Genomic DNA, 22,377 nt, shown 5'->3' with positions numbered 1-22,377 from the left:
GTTTAATGTCCTTGTTTCAAACATTTTCTTTCTTTATTTTGCCTGCTTGCAAAACAAACGATAACACTTTTTCTTCCAAACCACAACATAGGAACTAAAGGACAGTATTTTCAAGACTGGAATTTTGTTGAGATAACACCCACATTTAAGATGGTATTCAACTAAATAATACTGCTAATGTAAGAGGACTTTCCCTGTCTCCTCGCCCCATGCATGCCATCCCCTAAATCTCCCCCGGAGAGTTAAGGGAACACCCTGCAATGGTATTGTCCAAAAAGTCATCTACTTCTCCATGAACTGTCAATAGGAAAATAAGACTGGAGCATTCCACCACCTTAATTCTTCATCATGCCTTACAAAAAAAAATACTGATTATCCAACAGCTTTCAAATCTAAAAGTGACTCTATTCTTTGAACTGCTGACTATCTGGCTGCAGTTTTGTGTTGGCACAGGGACAGCCAATGCAGTGCCTTCCAGATGTTTCTGGACCACAACTTCAAGCTCCCAGTTAGCATTGCCAATGGTAGGGTTGGTGGGAGCTGCACTGCAACAAAAGATTCCTGCATTACAGGGGGTTAGACTAGATAGCCCTAATGGTCCCTTCCAACAGTACTATTCTAATATCTGGAGCGCACCCTGTGCTCACAGAATGCACTTCCACTTTGGCAGGTGGAGCCCTTGTTTTTTTGCCAGTCCCTCTTGCCGACTGCCATATCCACTACTGCCCCCCAACCCTTAGAAGCAGCTTTTCAGAAGGCCTGGGGAGCTGCAGTATTGCCCCCCCCCAAAAAAAACGTCGATCTATTGCTCAAGCAAAACTGCTTTCCACTTGTGAAGAATCACCATCAGATAAAACCCAATGAATTTGCAGCTTTTTCCAACCGGGGGCTTTCGTATGAAGAAATCAAGAACTTTGACTCCCACTTTTGTTTTGCGTTCGTAGATATTTGCCATCCTTGCCTTTTAATGGGACCCAGTCGCAAAACTCATATTTTGTATGTTGGAGTCCCTGTCTCTTCTTGAGATCAGGGAGGAAAATATTAGCTGATTTTATTTTGTAATACTGCAGCTAAGAGCTCAAGGAACAACAGAGTCCCATCCCCCCCAATAGATCTTCAAGTATACCATATTGTATTTTTCACCCTTGGTTGTTGTTTTTTTAAGAGTTTATCTACAAATGAAAGTGAAAGGAGAGGTATGAAGCATCTTTCAGTTGGCAGGCCTTATATTAGGGAAGAAGAGCGTTCTGACAGATCAATTTAATGAACCGATTGATCTCTTCTTTAAATGATGTGGGAGTAATGGCTTTATTGTCCTCTGCATTTTATATAAAGGTTATATTTTCACTCCCTTGACTGAAGCATCAAAGAGAGAGGGCATTAAAAAAAATTCCTGTTTAACCATTACTTATTATACTACTTTTTCTTCTTTTCCTCCCCTTATCCCCCCACCCCTCCTTCCTATAGACTCACATCGAGAATTCCTTCACAGGCCTGCTTCTGGATATGTGCCAGAGGAGATCTGGAAGAAAGCTGGTAAGAATTGCTTAAAAATACGAGCCTAGCAATTTGGCAGCTGTGTGCATTTGTTAATGTTCTGATATAAAGAATAAAAGGGGTGCTACTAATAAGCCAAAGTTTCAGTTAATAGTGTTAAACTGGAACAGATCAGAACACCAGAACTGTTTTAATTAGAGCAGCATCTATGTCTGAAGATAAGGAGATGTCAATATGGAATTTTTTTTAAAGAAAGAAAGAAACCCAGATAATAAACAGATCATTTTCAGGGCTTGTTTCACATTTCCTTGTGGAAAAGCTACAGTTCATTCTTGAACATTGACACACATGATTTTTCTAATGGGTTAGCATTGAGAAGTCAAATAGAATTTGGGAAGCTGGGCCTGCCTAGAAGTCATTGTATTGTATTTGCAAGATGTGCCTCTTACTATTGGCATGTTCTTACACTTCGGATGGAAGTGCTTGTAAGTTGGCTTGTAGCAGTGGGAAGGCATTGCATAATAGGCACAAGCCACACCTCCAGACCAGGTGAGACAATATATGCTGCCTCAGTTAAGACTTTGCTAATAATCCCAGCAGCTTCTAAAAAGGGATGGGCTTAAGGGGGGGGGGACATTTGAACAACCTTGATGTAGTAGAGCATGTGTGGAGAACTTTTAGCCCTTCAGATGCTGCTGAACTACAACTCCTATTATCCATGACCACTGACTATGCTTCCTGGAGCTGTTCGGAGTTGTATTTTAGTAACTTCTGGAGGGCCAGAGGTTTCCCACACCTGGTCTCAAGCCTCAGGAATAAATGACCAAGCAAATAGTATCAGTACCAGAGGCAGAGAGAGAAAGGCTAGAGTTAAACTATTCATTATCTCTCATGGGGATGTTGTGAGGTTGGGAGTGGTTAGTCACCCAGAGTAGAATACCACCTTAAGTTCCTTGAAGGCAAAGTGTGAGAACAGTGTAGGATAGGATCCTTTCTTCTTGTCCTCTTAGCACGACATCTTATCCTCCATCTTAAGCTCTTGTGAGTAGGCTAGTCTGACAAGAATCTCTGTCTTTTCCTTTCTCCTCGGGCAAATTATTGCACTTCATTAGCTCATTAGTATACACAGCCGTTCTGCCAGCATCTTAAATCCAAACACTGTCACCAGCTTATATGTTTTACAGAATGCAATTAGCCCTAATTCTAAGGGGCCACTTCATAATTATAGCCAAGCACGGGCACTAAAATTTGTAAGCAGCACTCTGTGGATTGTCTGCAGAGTCTCCACATCAACAGCAGTGGCTGCTAGACAGGTATGGAGGAAGACTTTTCGCAAGTTCCAACCAAGACTTGTAATATTATAACTTCCATGCATACCACCATCATGGGACTAGGAAGGCTGCCTGTCTTGATATGCTCATGATGTCATGCATCTCCTCATCTCATGTCCCTCAACCAGGGAAAGTGTAAGCACTCTCTCTGCCCCACTCCTGCAGACAAACAGGATCTTCTCAGCAGTGGAGGCACTGATCATCATCTGAGAGCAGCCTTGCTTAGCGGTGAAAGCATGGCAGCACAGCTGCATGAACAGCACTCTCTGTCTCCTCCCAGAGAAGAGAGGAGAGCTTTTAAGATGTCCTCTAAATTTGCAATGAGCCCAATCCTCCAAAGTCCTCTAATGCATCTTCTCATTTCACGGGGGTGTCCATAGCATTTTAGCTCTTGAACTGCAAAAGCTATGCTGGAAAGAGGCAAGACTTTACGGCCTTTTCAAGGACCCAGTGTGCCTCACACCAGGCTATGTGCACACCATGCATTTAAAACACATCCAAAGCACAAAACTGACATGGACTTGAAATAGATGTACCCATCCCTAGGACTAACATTTGATGATTTTTAATCCCTTCCCCCAGTTCAGACAAAGTGTTAGAGATAATAGATTTGTTTTTTAAAAAAACTATGTTCATTGGTAACTGTGCTTCGTGAGATAAAAGGCAAGTATTTAAGATTGTGTCTTCTTTAAAAATATATATGAAAATGACAATAAAATTTGCATCTGTGGGTTTGTCTTCATATATTTCTTTTCAAGGGATCAGAGAATGTTTGCAGTTGGTAATAAATATTCAAGCATCTTGCAAATGTCCTACCAATTCTCTTTGCTGATCTGTGTGTGCCGGTGGGACTAGAATAGGAATGCATAATTTAAATATAAATTGCCTTATTTGCATATACAATTAGTCAAGCTGCAGCTTTGATCGTAAGCAAAAATTATTGTCCTGTTGCCACTTAGATAGAATTGTAATTCACCTTGAATATTCAAAGTAAATTAGTCCCTGTCTTGCATAGCTGCACAGTCTGATTCCTCTCTCCCCATCCCCCTCATTTATGGGAGGGTAATGTGAGGGCATATTTTTAACTCTCATAAAAATTAAGGCATACCTTTTCCCTCTAAAATTTCCCCCTGTAAAATATTATGGTTTCTTCTCCAGGAATTTTCAGATTAAACACATCTCTCTGGAAAACAGATATCTTTTAATAAATGTATTTTATGATCTATCTTAACATGTTTTAGCGTGCGTTTCAGTCTATTAAGAAAAATGTAGAAGTGAGGCGGCGCTAGCCTCACTTAAATGGGGATTTTGACAATAACGTTGGGGATATTAAAATGATTCGGATGTTTGGTTTCGAATGGAATTGCTCTAATAAAATATATGGCAAAGAACTGTGTAACCTGTATTATGTACCTGCCAAAGTTTTTTTTTAAACTCCGCCCCTACTCACAGATCAAACTCTTTGTTAACCTGAGAGCAGTTTCATAGGCAGTTGTGATATGGCACTAGGGTGTGGAACATGTTTTTCTGGGAAGGGGGCAGTCAAGAATCCCAGTGGGTACAAGCAACCCTTGAATTACACCTGGGAAGCATCCCTGGATCCTAGCCTATTTGATTAAAAGCACAATCCTATATGTTTATTCAAAAGTAAGTCCCATTGAGCTCAATGGAATTTGCTTTCTAGAAACTGTTTAGAATTTCAGCCTTAACCTTAGCTGTCCTCTAAGCTCAGAAACCTCACAGGTTAAGAGAAATGATAGCTGAAGGTAAAGAGAACTAAATTTATAGTTCTCTGGGATACTCTACATCGCGCTGTAACCACCGAACATTTGTAACTCTAATATTTTTATTCTACAGTAAAACATTTTTATTAGGAATCTTATGTTTTTAATTAAACAGAACATTTAATTAAGGTGCTTCTTAAGTGGGTGAAACAATTAAGAGCAAACACTTGAATGAAACATGTCATAATTAGTTTTAATAGAGTGTTAATTGGTACTAGGTTTGCCAAGTTAATAATTACTGCTTATTAAATTTTCAATTAATCATTGTCATTTTGCTTTGAATAAAGATGAAAATGAGATACACTAAATCAAGGGGAGGATAGTTTCCTTGTTAATTAGAGTAGTTGAGTTTTTAAAAAGGAAAGAAATCACTTGTTTCAGTTGTCAGTTGAACACGTGAAATCTTTCACTTCTCTTGCATCCAAAAAACCCCACCATAAACCCCACTGGCTCGCTGATGACAAGTCATATTATCCAGTGTGGAAAAGCAGACTGCATTATGTTAGATAATGTAGATCTAAGGCATTGTAACCATCCTCACATTACTCTATAGCCCTAGTGCAGTTATGCATTTGAGCACATGCTTGTCTGGAACAATAAAGAGTCCTGTGACCCCTTAAATGCTAACAAACTTATTATGAAATAAGATTTTGTGGACTACACAGCACTTCATCACAGATTTGCTAATCTTTAGGGCATCACATGCTGCCTTTCGGAATTTCTACTTCCTAGATGACTAACACTGTTGTTGTTATTATTATTATTATTATTATTATTATTATTATTATTATTATTATTATTGGCATGATATTTTATTCACACACACACAGTATAGAATATAAATGTTTATGTGTGTGTTTTCTTGTTTTCTATTTTCTGATGTATTTCTGTATATGTTCTTCAGTGTAAGTCACTTAAAGACCTGCTTAGTGACAAGTGAGTGATAAATTTAATTTTTATAAAGAAGAAAGAACAGTACAGTGGTACCTCCGGTTGTGGACAGGATCTGTTCCGGAGCTCTGGTTGGATCCCAAGGTCTCTGCAACCGAAGGGATCGCTTCTGCGCATGTGTGTGATGCGGTAGAGTTCTTCTGTGCATGCACGCACGGCAAAACACTTCCGGGTTTGCCACTTTCGCAACCCAAAGTTTACGTTACCCAAGGGTAACATAAGCCGAGGTGCTACTGTAAACATATTAGCAATAAAACAAAAACCATAAGGTGGTATTCTAATAAGTTTTATTTAAAGTAGACCCGTTGAAATTATTGAAGACACCTAAGGTACTTTCCGTAAGTCTACTTTGAAGTAAAACTTGGTTGAATACCACCCAAGTGCTTCTTCGCCAGGTTACACCTCTCACCTTGAGTGCTTGTGCCCAGCTGGAGGTGTGTGTTTGCATTTAATTGGATTTTTGTGTGGCTTGAATGTAGACAACAAAAGTAAGAGTTACAACCATTTCCCCATTTTTGCCTCAATTCCTCCCACTGGCATGTGGCCCTCAGAAAGTTCCCCATGAGGGAATGTAGCCTTTGGGTTAAAAACCCTGCCATGCAGTAACTCAGACAATGCCTGAAATAATAGCCAATCCTTCCCCTGTTTACCTCTGCTTCAGTTTCCTTCCCTTCACTTGTTGTTTCCATTTCAAGACTGCAGGCCCCTTGGGGCAGGAAACTGTGAAACCTGTACCATGCCAAGTACATCGATGACGCTATATATTAAATTTTGATGGCAAAATAGTTAGGCTATAGTCTTTCTCCTTGGCATGTAAGCTTTCCACAGAGAATGTCTCTGGTATGCTAGTGCTCCAAAATACTAGCAATTCCCTCCCATGTGCCATGAGGTGGTATAGTCCTTGAAGAGGACTGTACCACACAAAAAGTCTGTTTTGATTGGCTCTAAGTAAGTACATTGGAAAGTAGGCCATAACCCAGTAACAAATCAAACCTAAGTAACGGCAATATGGTTTTATTATTGTGAACTAACTAACTGGTGCGCCATAACTTAGGTTCCATTTCGTTGACGAAGGTTTGTCCTCATGAGGAATATCACTCAAGAACTTTCAGAGATCTAACTACTTAGTACATGGGGCCATTTCCCCTTGACCAACACCCTTTCAATGTCCCTGTAAAGCTGAGGGAAATGTATCTTGCTTTGCAGAGGAAGCAGTCAATGAAGTAAAACGTCAAGCAATGACCGAACTGCAGAAGGCAGTGTCGGAGGCTGAACGGAAAGCCCATGATATGATTACTACGGAGAGAGCTAAGATGGAACGCACGGTCGCAGAGGCCAAGCGGCAGGCAACAGAGGATGCACTAGCTGTGATCAATCAGCAAGAGGATTCTAGTGAGGTAAGCCCCTCCCCTGCGGAAAAGGTCAACTCCAGATTCACTCCCAGCATGAGCTTAAGTGGGGCCCATTGCCCCGTGTTTGAGTTCCCCTTTCAAAGTGTGTTTTCTTCCCCTCGTGTTTATTTTCATGTGCCTTTGCACTAGGCAAGCTGTTGATTGTAAAGAGAAAGCAAGAACGTTGTCTTAAGCAGAGGAAAGCAATAAGAAAAAGGAGGAGTTGACAAAAATTGAGTTAGGTGAATGGTCCTTATCTAGTTTGATTGGGAGCAGATTTCCAGTACTCAAGGTGAGGTCGGTTCCAGTTCTGCTGCCTCAAATCCTTTTTGTAACTGGAAGTGGTCTGTCATCTACCAGTGACTTGAGCATACATTGGCTAAGACTACAATCCCAAAAACATCTACCTGGAAGTAAGGGCTTAGCCACACTTCCTATTGTCCCACTGCTTTCCTCCGAGTCTTACTTTGAGGTGCCCAGAAGGTGCTTGTGAGTTTTCTTTCTTTCATTCTACAAATCATCTCCCTGATGGTGTGGGCTCTGCAGCCTTCCCAGGTGCTCACACTTAACAGAAAGCTCAGCCTAGGGGTTTTGAGGAAGCAGGGGCTGAGAAGGCTGCAGACCACCAAGAGATAACAGTACAATGGAAGAGGACACTCATTAACACACCCCTCAGTCACCACATAAGTAAGATGTAAGTGCAAACTCTGCCCCAAAACAAATGTACTAAAGAATTTCTCAAGACTCCTGAGAAAGAGGCAGTGGTAGTGGGAAAACACCATCTTTTGCATGAGGTGAAGTTTATTTAGACATATCAGGCAAGATATGGCATAGCACTAATTTGAATGGGGCTTCAGCTTTGTGAATCGAGTGTACACAGCCTTCCGTATCTTAAGTGTACATGAGCATAGGAAGCTGCCTTGTATTGTGTCAGCTGATGGGGCCATCATGTCCACTGCTCTGGCTGGCGGTGGCTTTCCAAAGCCTCAGGTACAAGTCCTCTTTTCCCCCCTTCCCTCTCAGACATACCGCACCACCTTTTTTCATTTGTACAATGCCAGAGATTAAATTTTGAACCCTACGTGTGTGTGTGTGTGTGTGGCCTATGGATACACAGGCTTAAGTGCAAATGTGCTAGTTCAAGGCTGCATCCCTAAGCACACTTACTGGGGCATCGGCCCCCATTGAGCTCGGGGGGAGGGGTGTTCTGGAAAAAAAACTTACTTAAGATTGAATGATTAAAGGCAGGGTTTTTCTTTTCTTTTCCCCCAGCCAGAGCTCACAGGAGTTCAGCACTGGAACCTCTTAGTTGGGCACCATTGCCTTTCAAAAAGAACAAGGGATAGAAGTTTATCATGAACTCTGGCACCTCTTTTTCAAGAAAAATAGCACTGATTAAAGGTTTATCACTCATGTATTTTGATCCTTAACATATATGTTTGGAAACAAGTATAACAGAGGTTAAAGAAATGGAGGTGGGGGTTATAAGGGCCAAATTACTTTCCCCTCAATAATAAATATATACCCACATGCAAACACCAGTGGACTGAAATATAGCCAAAGGAAATGCAACAGTAGTTTAGAGTGCAGGACACTGGTGTTGCAAATATGAGTTAGGAGCATAGTCTTAGGCTCACAGTCTCTCTCTGCTTTACGCTTCAAATTAAATTGTGTATTTTATGAAAAACAGTATGAGCACTCCAGTTGTGATGTTTCAAATAGCTTTAAACTGATGAAAATAGCTTTTGGCAGAAAAACAAACCCTTAAGTGTTATTCAGTGGCTAAAAGTGGCATTGTTTTTTTTCCAAAGGAAGGTGGAGTCTGTGTGTGTGTTTGTGTATTGGTCAGCATAGGGCTGGGTTGTCCTTGGGGAGCACAGATGGAAACATGTTAGCAGAGTTGTGAGAATATTTCCTTAATTAGAAATTATTATTTCAGCCACAGGGATTATGTGTAAAGGGAAGGACTAGGGGCATATGGAGGAAGAAAAATAGAATCAAAGAGTAAATTAGATATAAAGGTGCTTAACCTCAGTTCAGACTGCAGCATGTCAACGAAAGCTTTGAATTTTTGTGGGATAAGGACATGTGGTACCCTGTATTAACAGGAACTCAGGAGTGAAAGAAAGCCAGTTCTGAAATGTTTGGGATAAAATGAATTCTTGTGTTTTTCATAGAATAAAGAAATGTTAAAAACCCATGCAGAAAGGGAAGTCTTGATTAAACCCGCCCCAATAAACAGATGCTAAGTATAATTCCTTTCAGTGTAACGTTGATGGGAGATTTCATTCCTTCCTTTTTATGACAGTCTTTTCTCCTCCCCACCTCCCCCCTCCCCGCCAGCCGTTTACATGTAACAAGGTCTTTCAGAGAGCATGGCTTTTAATTAATTTATTCAATTCTAACTTAGAGATTTCTAAGGAGAGGTCTGTAGTGCTGACACATTTTACATATTTGTCTTATTGTGAAGGATTCACATGCTCTTAATTGTTTGAAATGCTTTCCTTAATGTATTCAGTGAGCTGGTAACGTCAGAGTGACTTGGGTTAAAAGATGCAAATTAGCTACTTGCCCAATCATGAAAGAACTGGCAAAAATCACAGGCAGATAAATCAGCGGCATGCTGCAATACGTATCCATTATTTAAGGGAGAGTAAGATTTTAATTGGTCCCAGGCATCTCCAGAGATGAAAGGCTATTGTGGAATCGCTGGGTGCCCAGAGTTTCAGCTTAATGTGTAGCAGATGAATAGGGAGGAGACAAAAGGAATTGATTTTCAACATCTGAAAGTTTTCTCAGGAAGAGAGTCTAGGAGAAGAAGTATATGCATATATTTTTTAGTACTTAACTGTTCCACTGAAGAATTAAATATGACATAAATTAAAATATAACAGCATTTTGTAGCTCAGATATGCCAAGGCAGTGTCTTTGTGAATGCAGTCTGCTATGATCATTAAAATACAGTCCTCTCTGTACAGATTTACATCAAGGACTTTCTTTTGTTATGAAAAGTTAAATCAGAAAGTTAAATATCTACCAGGAAGGAGTGAGTTTGATACCTGGAGGGATGCCTGAGACTTTTGAACTTTTTGAATTGCAAGATGAACTGACCCAGGCAAATGTGCATATTGAAACTTATTGAAATCCAGTGAAGTCGGATCTGCTAGTGCAAAGACTTTGGCTGCACAACAAAACTTTCTCTCCCTCTCCTCTTCCCATGCATCCCTTCATGTTCTGGAGGGAATTTGGGGAGGGTGTGCAATGACAAGGAGGGGAAGTTCTGTTAAGCAAGCAGAAATCCTTGAGCTAGTGGATCTACTTTCTTGGATACCACCCTCTGTTATCCACTGACTTCCTCAATTCCTGAATGTTCCAATGCAGTTCTAAGCTCCAAAATTGGTATCAAAATGTATTTAGAAATGTATATGGGGGTGTTTCTCTCTCTGACCCTTGGGGCTCTCACTTCGCCATACACCCTCTCCAAGCTGCATAACTTATTTCCAAGTCACATCTCTCACTAACCCTGTTCCATGTCCTCTTCAGATGTATTTGCCTAGATGGAATGTGTCCTTGAACTGTGACAATGCCTCTTACTGTCCTGTCTGTGGGAGGAGAAATATCTGACTTTTGCATGGCTGGAATCCAGGAGCGATTTGCCCGGTGGGGCAGAGCCAAAGCAACAGCCTCCCAGCAGGACTGCCACTTTCTATTTTCATAAGGTTTTAGCGTTTACTAGGAGTAGACTCCTTGAAATTAATGAACCTACGTTAGCCGAGTTTATTAGTTTTGATGGGTCTACTCTGAGTAGGATTAACAGTGGCTACAACTCTTACGAGTCCATGTCTTCAGATTGCGGGTTCTACAATTTAGTAATGCCAGCCTACAGAGGGATGATGCCTTGCATCTTGCTCTTTGACACCTGTGTCCTCTCGCTGGCTCTTATAGACTGCTGGTTGTGCAGTGTGATGGACTGCAGAGGTAGTCAGAATCCTAACTCCATTGTGGGCATATGGGAATTTTCTGGGGCTCTCCATTGACTTCAAAGAAGTCTTCCGTAGTCACTTGTGCTATTGTTGGCGGTGGAACTGAGCCCTAGTGAACACAGGATACCAGCTAACTCCTGTTCCCTCTTTGTCATGTCCCCCCAGTCCACGCACACCTGCCTTTGTGCTTAGTGTAGCCAAGTAGTGCAAGTGTGTAGCATAAATTCTCCACTACCAGATCATGGGTTCCATTGGCTTGAGCATTCTTTCCTGCCCAGTCGGTGTAATTAATGGATACAGTTGCTCTGTAAATCCCTATTTACTAACCTAAGGGTGCGAGGGCTAGTAACAGACATTGCAAACTTTTTTCTTTTACCGTTCATAGCCCTCAGCAGACATTTGTGGAGAGTTTGGGTGGGCTTGGAGTGGGAGAGGGCAAACACTCAAGTTCCACCTCAACATCCTCATATATCCTCACTTCAGAAATTGCCACATTTCGCACAAGGGGCTGAAGAGGACTTTTGAGCACGTTAGGGTAAATAACATGGGCTTTGATGCTTAGACCTTTGGACCATGAGATGGTTTGGACTGCTGGCTTGCACAGGGATGTTAGTGAGCAAGACTTGCACACGTGCCTCTACAGCATGGGTAGGAAAACTAAGGCCCAGGGGCCGGATCTGGCCCAATCGCCTTCTAAATCCAGCCCGCTGACAGTCCAGGAATCTGTGTGTTTTTACATGAGTAGAGTGTGTCCTTTTCTTTAAAATGCACCTCTGGGTTATTTGTGGGGCATAGGAATTCATTCATTCCCCCACAAAACAAAATATAGTCCGACTACCACCCCCCCAAGGTCTGAGGGACAGTGGACTGGCCCCCTGCTGAAAAAGTTTGCTGACCCCTGCTCTACAGCTTCCAAACTTTAAGCCCACACTTGTTCGCCCCAAATGTCTGAATAGGGCTTATGAATGCATTCAAAACAGAATCAGGAATGAGCCACCCAAGCGTTCCCTCCTCTACTGGCCTGCATGGTTTAATCAAGGATGTCCTCTTCTGATTATACCATTGCTTGTTACTATGTTTGAATGGGGGGAAATATGGTTCAGGCAAACTCTCCAAACAGAATGGTTTGCAATACTCATTAGGCAGTTCATTCAAACCATAGTTCAATCAATTGCTTCTTCTATGGATCCAAAGACGAAGGAATTGATTAAGTCACATCTTTAATTAAAGGAGCTCCCGAATTCAACCTATTTCTTTCCAAGGCTAGACTACCACTTCCATAATTTCACTTGAATGAAAGTTGCGTTAACACACACCTGAACGTATCTTTGCTACTGCACGAAGCATAAAATTGACCTTTCTCCACAGCTTAAAAAAATAAAAACAGGGAAAGTTCCAACATAAATGAAAGAATTGGTCTAGTTGTGCTAATTGGTTACTTAATTTCATTGGAAGAAAGGATGTTTTAGAAGTAGAACAACCCGTCAACAGATAACTTCTTCACCACTTCTTTATAGCTATAGAAAAGGAAGCTAGGCAAAAAATGATGCACTCATCAGAAGACTATTTGGCTAGGAGCCAAACCATGTGTGAACATGCTCTCCTTTAGTGACTTGCTGTGCTTGGCTTGGCTTTATGAGTTGTGCAAATGAATTTAAATAGTGAGGACGAATGGCTTAGTGAACCTACTGCCAAGGTTATTAGAAAAGTTAAAACATCTGTTTTCCTGTACCAACGTACAATGACACTGGAGAATCTTACACATACCGTACTCTTCACTGCCCATGTGGGTTGTAGAGTTTTTGCTAGCTGGAGCAGATGCTTTTCTTTTCTTCTGACATCTGTTCAGATAAAAACACAAGTGCAGCTGATCCAACAATATTATGTTGGGTTTATCTGCGTTGCAATTTTGCTCGGCTGTACGTTTTGAAAACACCACATCTAGCATCTCCCCCCATTAGCAGACTTTGGAGATCACAGCCAAAAGTGTGACACCTAAATGAAAGAACTCTGTGGAGCATTGCTGCAGTTCATATTGGTAAATTCACGTATTTATAGGCATTTGCAAAGTGACAACATATTAATTTATCACAGAACACACTTGAACTATATTTGTGTTCACATATTCAAAGTGGGTGAAGAGTGGAGAGATTCTGGGGTTTCCGACATTTTTAGTGATAATCATCTATATTGATAGACAATACTGTCAAAGCAATCAGGAAAATTTAAAAAATTAATATATAATTATGTCCCTCTATGCACTGGCTGCAAAATGAGTTCAATAAATTCACTATAAATTGTTGCTGTCATTCAGGTGATTTCAGGTTTAATCTGAAATCAAGCTGGATTTGAGTTTATTGGTAACTTCTCTCTCTTGCATCATTGGATTTTAAAAAGGCAAAATAATAACAGAATTGGAGTTGTCAGAGATGCACAAGGGAAACTGTGTTTTCAGGCTCAGGAACTTGGCAAAGTCTTTTTTTGGCTATGGATTTTTATATTATGAATGTATGTTCTGTATTGTTTTGTTAATACTATTGCCTAATAGAAGTTTGGCTAGAATTTGGCTAGAAAAATGAACTTATGAACTTGGACCATAATTGTTAGAATACTCTTATAAATAGATTTTCAAAAGCGTAGAAAATACTTCAGCTACATAAACACCCTTTAATATGTGAATTTGTAATTATTATAGAAGATGAAGCCAAGACCACATGTGGTATTCAAGCTTGCTTAATCCAGATTCTGATTGGTGTAAAGGCCAGTTTACACACTGATTGGTTAGAAGTGCTCAGTTGCCTGTAGATGGAATAATGAAACAAAAACACAGAAGTGTGTGTGATCTGAAAAAGTCCTATATATTGAGCCATTTTTTAACTATCTCCTTGGTGATTCCATAGAAGACATAGGGCCAGTGGAATTGGGCAGAGCACCGCCAGACTAGCTTTGAGTCATGTATACAAAAAGGTCAACATAAGCAAATCCTTGGATTTTATGCCTTGCCCTTTCCAGGTTAAGGAGATCCACTCTGCATTTCTCAATTTCAGTGGCCTTAAACATTTTTAAACCTGTGTTAGATGATGACCACGTAACTATCTGCAGCATCTAGTATATGTATGATAAACCTTACAAACCTTATCCCTGTTGATTTGACATCTAAGAACTCATTAACTGATATGGTGGATCAAGCCATATCAACATGCCTAGGTCAACATTTTGTTTTCCAACAGGGACTGACCAGGTAACCCAGAAAAGTTCTCCTGTTGTGCATCTCATTCGTCCAGTCAAGGGTTCTCTGTTGTTTCAGATGAGAATGGCAGCCTGTTTCGCTGGCTTAGTTCGCTGGACTCAATGGCAATTAGCTGTCATCATCCTTTATCTACTTGACAACTACAATGAGGCAATCAATTATTTTGAGAGAGAAGGTCTCATCAAAGTGGCTAGGCCATTACATTGCTGTCATTTAAAGTTTGAGCACAAAGGGATTCGTTTATGTAAGCAACACTAGTTTATGCCTGACATACACCAATAACAGCACAGCCTGGATTGAATTGCAGCGGATAAGGCCATGAATGGTGGCTCTACACTAACTTCTGCAAGGGCAAGTCCTGGCTCACAAACCTATTCGAGTTCTTTGAGAGTGTCAACAAGCATATGGAAAGAGATGATCTGGTTGACATAGCAAACATGGACTTGGAAAAGGCTTTTGACCTCACCAAAGACTCCCGAATAAGCTTAGTTGTCAAGGAATAAGATGGAGAGGTCCCATTGTGGATCGGGAATTGGTTAAGTTGCAGGTAGCAAGGAGTAGGAATAAATGGACAAGTTCTCTGGATGGAAAGATGTAAAAAGTGCAGTCCCATAAGGATCGGTATTGGAACTTGTGCTTTTTAACTTGCTCATAAACAATACTGAGATAGGATTGAGTAGTAAGGTGACTCGGTTTGCTGATGATATCCCAAATTGTTCAAGGTTGTTAAAAACAAAAAGAGAAAGTGTGAAGAGCTCAAAAAGAACCTCTCCAAACTGAGTAAATTGTGGGGCGAGGGACGAAGTAAGATGGCAAATGCAATTCAATGTAAACAAGTGTAAAGTTCTGCCTGTTGGAGCAAAATAAATCTTCATTTCACATATACGCTCCTGGGGTCTAAACTGGTGATGACAGACCAGCAGCAAGACCTTGGGGTCATAGTAGCTGGATGAAGACATCAACCCACTGTGTGGCAGCTGTGAAAAAGGCACATTCCATGCTAGGGATCATTAGGAAAGGAACTGAAAATAAAACTGCTGATATTATAATACCTTTATGGAAATCTATGGTGAAGCAGCATTTGGAATACTGTGAACAGTTCTGGTGGCCTCACCACAAAAAAATGGATATTGCAGATTTGGAAAAGGTTCAGAAAAGGGCAACCAAAACAATTTAGGGCAACTCCCCTAGGAAGCAAGGTTGCAGCATCTAAGACTTTTTGATTTAGAGAAAAGGCGAGTAAGAGATGTCAAGTTTATAAAATTATGGCTGTTTTGGACTTGTGTCCACATGAGAACTAAGCCGCCCCACATTCCATTTGCATGAATTGGTCATTGCCACCTAGAGACAGAGACCATAGCTCAGTGGTAAGGCAGAAAGTCCAAGGTTCCGTCTGTGACATGACATCTCCAAGGCCAGGCAGCAGGAGATGTGTAGACTCCGGAGAGCCACGGCCAGTATATCTGAGCTACGAGAGCTTGGAAATTCAGAAGCATGAAACCTCAGCATCTGCAATATTCTTAGCTCACCCAGGAGCTGGTTTCCAGGGAGAAGGTGTAGAAGTGGGACCTTTCTCCAGGCATAGAATTGACTAATAACAGCACTTTCTGTTCCTTTCAGTGAGGCGTAGATAAGATTTCCTCTGTGGCTCCATTGAAATGAATGGCGGTTGTGCACTTGTAGTATGGCTTGCTGGTTTGCAACCCAAGTATTTTATCATAAGCTTAATAGTGTTCTATTAGAAATCTCCTGCCTTTCCCACATTTATAATTTTGGAAACTTCTTTCCATTGCGATTATCTTTTGTTTGAAAATAAAATGAAAACTACAATGAGCCCTCTGCATTCCCTGTAGATAAAGTGTCAGCAGAACAAACCTGAAACCACGGACAGTGAATCAAAGCCAGCTGATGATAGACAAGGAGTCTGTATTCCCAGCAATTTTAACCACTAAAAAACATCTGTTTCTCTGTGTTGGTAATTCCACCTTTTAAAAAGAGTTTTTAAAAGATGGGAACAATTTTTGCAAATAGAAGGGGGGGGGAATCCCAGTTCATGCATTTGTAATTACCTGGTTTAGTCTGCAGGCTTAATCGGTATGAGTTGAGTTAGGAAAGCTGCATGCATCTGATTTCAATCTAGTGAGGAGAGAGGGAGAGGGAGAGAGCAATGAGTATTGGACACTTAACTATTCTTGCATCTGCCAAAACATTCCTGTGCCAAAAAGAGAGAGTAAATCTAACACGGGGACTGTTTTCTAAAGAAGCCACTTGACTCCGATTAAATGTTTAATTTCCTTAAAACAGTGTTTTGGATTTAGGTCTTTGTTCTTTCCTGGTAATTGGGATTTCTGTTGTAGTTTAGGAATCTCACTTATCGGCTGGCTCTGCTCCAGCCATCCAGCTGGCATTGCAAAGCTGGAGGAAAGTGAGCAGCAGGCATCCTTTCTGGTGGCTTCCCACTTGGCAGGGAGCGAAAGGGAGCAGAATTGGAGGACGCCGTCAGCTGGCGGTATTCTTAACAAGGAATTTGTTGTTTGGAATTAAACGCGAGCAGGGAATGAACTTCTTAGCATTTTTAAACACAGCCCTTCTTTTTAATAGAAAGAAATGAGATTTGAGCAGTGTAACCGGGCTTGCTTGACCAGCACTGCGGTGGAAACCTATTAGCATATTGATTCCCTGTCAGGGAAGTCTAATACAGTTTCCTTAACCCTAGAACAGTAATCTTCAACCTTTTCTGGCCAGGGACCAACTTTTTAGTCCTTTGTGCAAGTGGGGACCCTTTTTTAAAATATATATATATATTTGCGTGTTCAGACCCAGAAACTTCCCCCCTAAATAAATTCATACATGACTCAAATTTTGGTTTGGTTTTTGGCAGAATTTAGGCCACAACTTTATTGATTACAGAAAGTAACTCTGGTTCGACTAGCTCCCTGCCATGCAGGTAGCACTGACCCAGGTTCCAGCACAGGTCAGCCAAGGGTGAATACCTGGATAAGCAGAAAGCCGGGAATGGGCTAACTCCACCATCCAAATGTCCCCCTGGACTCAGGCACAGGCACAACCCCCTCTCAGGGGTTGACCAAACCATCGAGTCCCTGGATTCCTTTAACGGAATACCCTTCACATAGGGATGGCGAGACCGCTCCCCCCATCCCTATCACCTGAACCAGAGCCTATCCGCAACCTTACAAGTTGTGACAATTTGCTATGCGGCAGGCGAAACCCAAATGGCAGCAGCCAGTCAACCAAGTAAGGAAATTCCTGCTGTGCCCCTGTCATAATGACAGACGACACATGACGGCATAGCAAGGTCAATTGCATAGCCGTAAAAGTAGGGAGAGGTGGGCGGGTGTTCCGATGCACGCACCGAAAGAGGAAGCTCTGGGTCACGTGCATGGGCTTAAATTGGTTCCTCGAACCATTTGAACTGTGTCCCATTGGCCAAATGGCACCCATCTTCGAGGGACCTGCCAATCAGGTGCTGTGGCTGACGAATAGAACCCACCCACAACACAGGGTTTTGGTTATCTGGATTTCACCACAATACGTGCCCTCTTTAAGGGAGGACCTGATTTGTATAGTGTTAGTGTTGCTATTGTGGCTCAAGCCATGAACCAGTAGCAGGTCCTGAACCACTGGTTGTAAATCAATGCCCTAGGGTGGCTTATAGTTAGCAAAGGCCAACCTTCCCTTATATGTCACAAATAACCAACACGGTCTTTGTGTTGGGCCTGGGCCTGCAACTTTTATAACAGCAAAGTGTGTAAGCACGGTTGCAAGGTTGCTGTAATATTTATGGAGGATTTGCACAGGAAGGGGAGAAATCTTAGTTTATTTTTAATTGCATGTCAACTTAAAGCTCTAACTGCTGCATGGCTTCAGGAGAACAAAGTCCCGAAATTGTGAGGCAGCAGCTGCCCAACCTGTCTCTGAAGGAGCTTCATGGGCAGTTTAGTGATACAGAAGAGTGCTGCACTCATCTACAAACTGAATCTTGATGTGTCTGCTATGGCACACAGGTTTAAAGAGGCCTTTTAGAAACTCTGGAGAGTCTGTAAACGTTTCTGTTAGATTGAATATGTTACTGGTTTTGTTTTAGAAAGGTTAAGCTACCATCCAGAAGATGGTGGATGCATGGGGTTTCTTTCATCTAAGCCTTTGCAGGACCAGCCCCACCGGTAGGCAGAAGGTAGTGGCTGCCTCAGGTAGCAGATACTAAGGGTTTGGGCAGTCAGGCAGATCTTTATGTGTTACTGAGACTGACCTGCATCAGTTCAGTTGCAATGGAGGAGGATGCCCCAGCACTGGTTGGAAATAAAATTCAACAGCCTGCACAAATGTGCTTTAAATGTATGGTGTGTACACAACTATACTTTTATATTTAAGATGTCCAGCAATTCTAGTTACTACTATTTTTATTTTTAATGGCGTTAATTTGGTTTCTTTCCTACCTATTTATAAAAATATCTCACCTACCCTTCGCCATAAGGTCCCCGCAATAAAGTATACAATTATAAAAACAAATAAAAACAGAGGGCACGTAAATCCATTCCAAATGGAACAGATCCGTAGAAATTCAGCAAAAAAAAAAGGAGTGAGCCCCGCAAAACATGTTACCTTACTTGTCAAAGACCAGGATGAAGAAGCGCATTGTCAGCATATGGTGAAAGGTTTACATTAAAGATGATTGACGCACCTCTGCGGGGAGCAGGTTCCACAATTTAACGCCTGGCACAGAGAAAGTGATTAAGTTTACCATTTGTGTGAATGTGAAGATGGCCTAGAAAACTGATCACTACTGAACCCTGTGTGACTTGGAATGGCCATGACTCAGTGTGCATGCAAAAGGTGCCATATCCAATCCTTGGCATTTTCCTTCCCCTCTAAAGCCCAGAAGAGCCAACGGAGTCAGTACTGAACTAGATGGGCCAATTCTCTGGATGAGTGTATTGCCGCTTCCCAGGGGTGCTTCCCCCCTCATCCCAAAAAACAATTAAAAGCCTGTGTACTTACAGCATATGGTACCTTGTAGATAATGACCTATGGTCCCTCTTTAGATGTCCTGTGGGCAGCTGTTTCTCGCTCTACCCTGAGACAGCTCCCTGCATTTTGGAAACTGCCCAGAGCTGTAAATGGGATGAAAAAACAGTTGACTCCTTTCCGCTTGGTATTGCAATCTATATCTCCGATTCTTTTAACTAGGCCAAGATTAAGGGTGGGATCCAGAGGTACCCAGAGCAGAAGTCTCTTTCTGGAGACACTCCTACAGGCAGAAAGCTATCTTTGGTGATCCCCTTTTCCCCTGCGCCCTCCAGAAAGTCTACTCTGGAGGGTTGATGGACCTCAGGAATAGCACCAGGGCCTGCAGAAGAAAGGGGGAATCGGCAAAATTCGCTCCCCTTCCTCCGGCAGCGCTTCTCTACTAGATCCAAATCACTTCTGTGAATGGAAGGAGCCTTTCCGTTCACAGGACAGCAGGTCCAACCCAGCTGTTAGCAAGTATATTATGCTAATATTCCATAAATACTCATGTTGACATTCCAGCCAAATGACTGACATGCCTTGCTCTGTCTTTCTTTCTCTCCGTCGCTTCTACAGAGTTGCTGGAACTGTGGCCGTAAAGCTAGTGAAACCTGCAGCGGTTGCAACACGGCGCGATACTGTGGCTCATTTTGCCAGCATAAGGACTGGGAGAAACACCACCACATCTGTGGACAGACACTTCAAGCCCAGCAGCAAGGAGAGACACCAGCAGTCAGCTCCTCCGCAACGCCCAACAGTGGAGCCGGAAGCCCGATTGACACACCACCAGCAGCTACTCCGCGGTCAAACACCCCTGGGACTCCGTCCACCATAGAAGCGACTCCTCGCTAAGACTGAACCGCAGAACTACTAAAAACAAAAACAAACAAAAACACAAAACAAAATTCCTCATCCTCAGACAGTTTTTACTGAACTGTCACGTTTCAATACTGCAAAACAACTTAAAACTGTATCTTGAGGTAGAAGTGAAAAGGAAAAAAAAAAACACAGAAGGCCAGTAACGGGTCATAATGACTTCTTCTGGAAAACAAAGATACCTTTCCTTTAGGAAACTGAGAAGAGCAGATAATTTTAACACATACAAAATGATAGATTTGACCTCCTCCCTGTTATTTTCCAGTAGCTGGGATTTTAAACTAGATGACCTCATTAACAGATGCTTTACCAAACAGCAAACCAAGAGATTGCTAATTGCTGTTGAAAGCAAAAATGCTAATAATATAAAGTCACAATGTTCTTTATAACAATAATGGGATTTAATAATAAAAAAATGCGAGAGAGAGAGAGAGTTAGAGAGAGAGAGAGAGAAATAAAAGAGAGAGAGAGAAAACCCTCAAGGGCATGAGCATTGGATAAAACAGCAGCAGACATATTAAGAAGAAGATGTATAGTGTCCGTGGGTTACTGACTGAACTCTGAAGGCCCGCATCAAAAACGCGCAGATGTGCAGCAGATTGGAAGGAGACACAGATGTTCATTTTTTTCTTGTTTCTGAATGAAATATAATAATATCCAGGTCAACAGAATGAAAAATGGAAGATGACTTGCAGTGGGATGTAGGACTTTAAAAAAAAAAGCAGCAAAGGGGAAAAAATCGCCATCGTACAAAACGGCTCCTCTTCCTTTCCGTTCTTTGTTTTGTTTTGGGTTTTTTTTGTTTTTGTTTCTTGTTTTCCTGTTTAGTACAGAAATAAGGACACAGCCTGCAGTTAATTAGCATTTTGGCAGCTACAACATCAACCAGCTGCCTCTACCCCCACCCCCGCCCCACCCCCCAAAATATAAAGCTTAAAAAAATTCCTTCACTTTTTTACAAGGTTCCACAGAGTAAGACAATCGGGTCTATTCAACCTCATTCATTTTTTGTATCAACAACGACGATAAAAAAAACAGTGACTCCAGCTCCAGAACCCTTCCAAAATTCTTTCCATCCCATCCTGTCTGGGTTTTTAATAAAGAAAAAAAAAGATATATTAAAAATGGGGAAAAAATCTAGTAGTTCTCTTGGTGTTATAACACTTCTGTCCTGTGAGGTTTCCCAATGGTGTTTTTTCTTGTAAATGTGTTGGACAAATGTGAAAATGCATTGTAGTTAACCATGCTCACATTTAGTCTTCTTTATTACTAGTAGGTGAGAAACCTGTAACTTTCTATGCTGCTTTTATATCTGTATGTAGTAGTGATATTTCTCTAGTAGTTCAAAAGAGAGAAGAAATCCCGCCCCCTCTTTTTTTTCGTTTGTCTTAAAGAAAAGAAAAAGAGAAAAAAAGCTATCTTTCGGAGCTGCTATTTCACTCTGTTATAGGGGAAAAAACTTAGCATGCTTCCCGGAATGCTAACATATTGGTGTTTTTGTAAGAGGGATGTACATAAATGTATTTTGCACTGTCACAAGGACTCCCTAGGCATGCTTTTTGGGGGGCTATCTCTTTTTAAAAAGATGCTAGAGCCATTTCACCGAGTTTATCTGTAGGATAGAATAGTGGTGGGTTATTTTTATTTTTCTTTCTCCCCCTTTCCCCACTCCCCCCCCCTCTTTTTTTCCAAAATTCACTAATAGGGATTTTTTTTATAAAAAAAAAATATAAAAAATAAAACAGGCTATCATACTTTTGAAGAAAAGAAAAGAAAAAAAAGCAGTGCATGCATATCACTGTAAGGTCGTTAGGTATTTCTGATTTTACAAAAGAGAAATAATAATAATGATGATGATGATGATGAGAAGAGCTCCAAATGCTGAGGTGTAGATTGACAGCTTTAACACTGCTGAATGCCAGGTTATATTACAGTATTATTACAAAAATACAAAAATAAAAAAGGGAAGTCAGCCAAAGACTGTTCTGATGGACCAAAATCTGAATTCTGAAAGCACCATTACTACTTTCCAAATGATCAGCAGGTTAAACATGTCCGACTAAGGCACTCATTTAACCCTTCATTGTCCAGGGTCCAGGCCAGAAACAACTTGTCACTTTTAAGCAGCACAAGAGGTGGCTGTGTGCTTTTCCCACCAAGTCAGCATAACAAGGCAGGTGCATTTAAAGGCCCCGCAGTGAACGTCGTTTTGCGGCGCATTTCTAAATTTTATTCCTGTTCTCCCTCATCCGAAGCACTCTCAAAGACAAGGCAGTGTTCTGTGCA

General features: G+C 41.4%; 1 protein-coding gene across 9 annotated transcripts in view; it reads left to right on the top strand.

Moving 5' to 3' along the window:
- Positions 1–22,377, top strand: part of RUNX1T1 (RUNX1 partner transcriptional co-repressor 1) — a 152,874-nt gene that overhangs the window by 128,514 nt on the left and 1,983 nt on the right. For all 9 annotated transcript variants that reach the window (XM_081204676.1, XM_081204677.1, XM_081204679.1 and 6 more), the window contains 3 exons: positions 1,468–1,536; positions 6,770–6,960; positions 19,792–22,377. The exon at positions 19,792–22,377 is cut by the window's right edge and continues 1,983 nt beyond it. In XM_081204676.1, the coding sequence (XP_081060802.1) occupies positions 1,468–1,536; positions 6,770–6,960; positions 19,792–20,067 (536 nt within the window). In that variant the 3' untranslated portion in view covers positions 20,068–22,377. The remainder of the gene's footprint in view (positions 1–1,467; positions 1,537–6,769; positions 6,961–19,791) is intronic.

Source organism: Podarcis bocagei (assembly GCF_964188305.1).
Source record: "Podarcis bocagei genome assembly, chromosome: 8".
In the NCBI taxonomy this organism is placed as follows: Eukaryota; Metazoa; Chordata; class Lepidosauria; order Squamata; family Lacertidae; genus Podarcis; species Podarcis bocagei.
The sequence above is the reverse complement of the archived record's forward strand: the minus strand, read 5'-3'. Positions and strand labels throughout refer to the sequence as shown.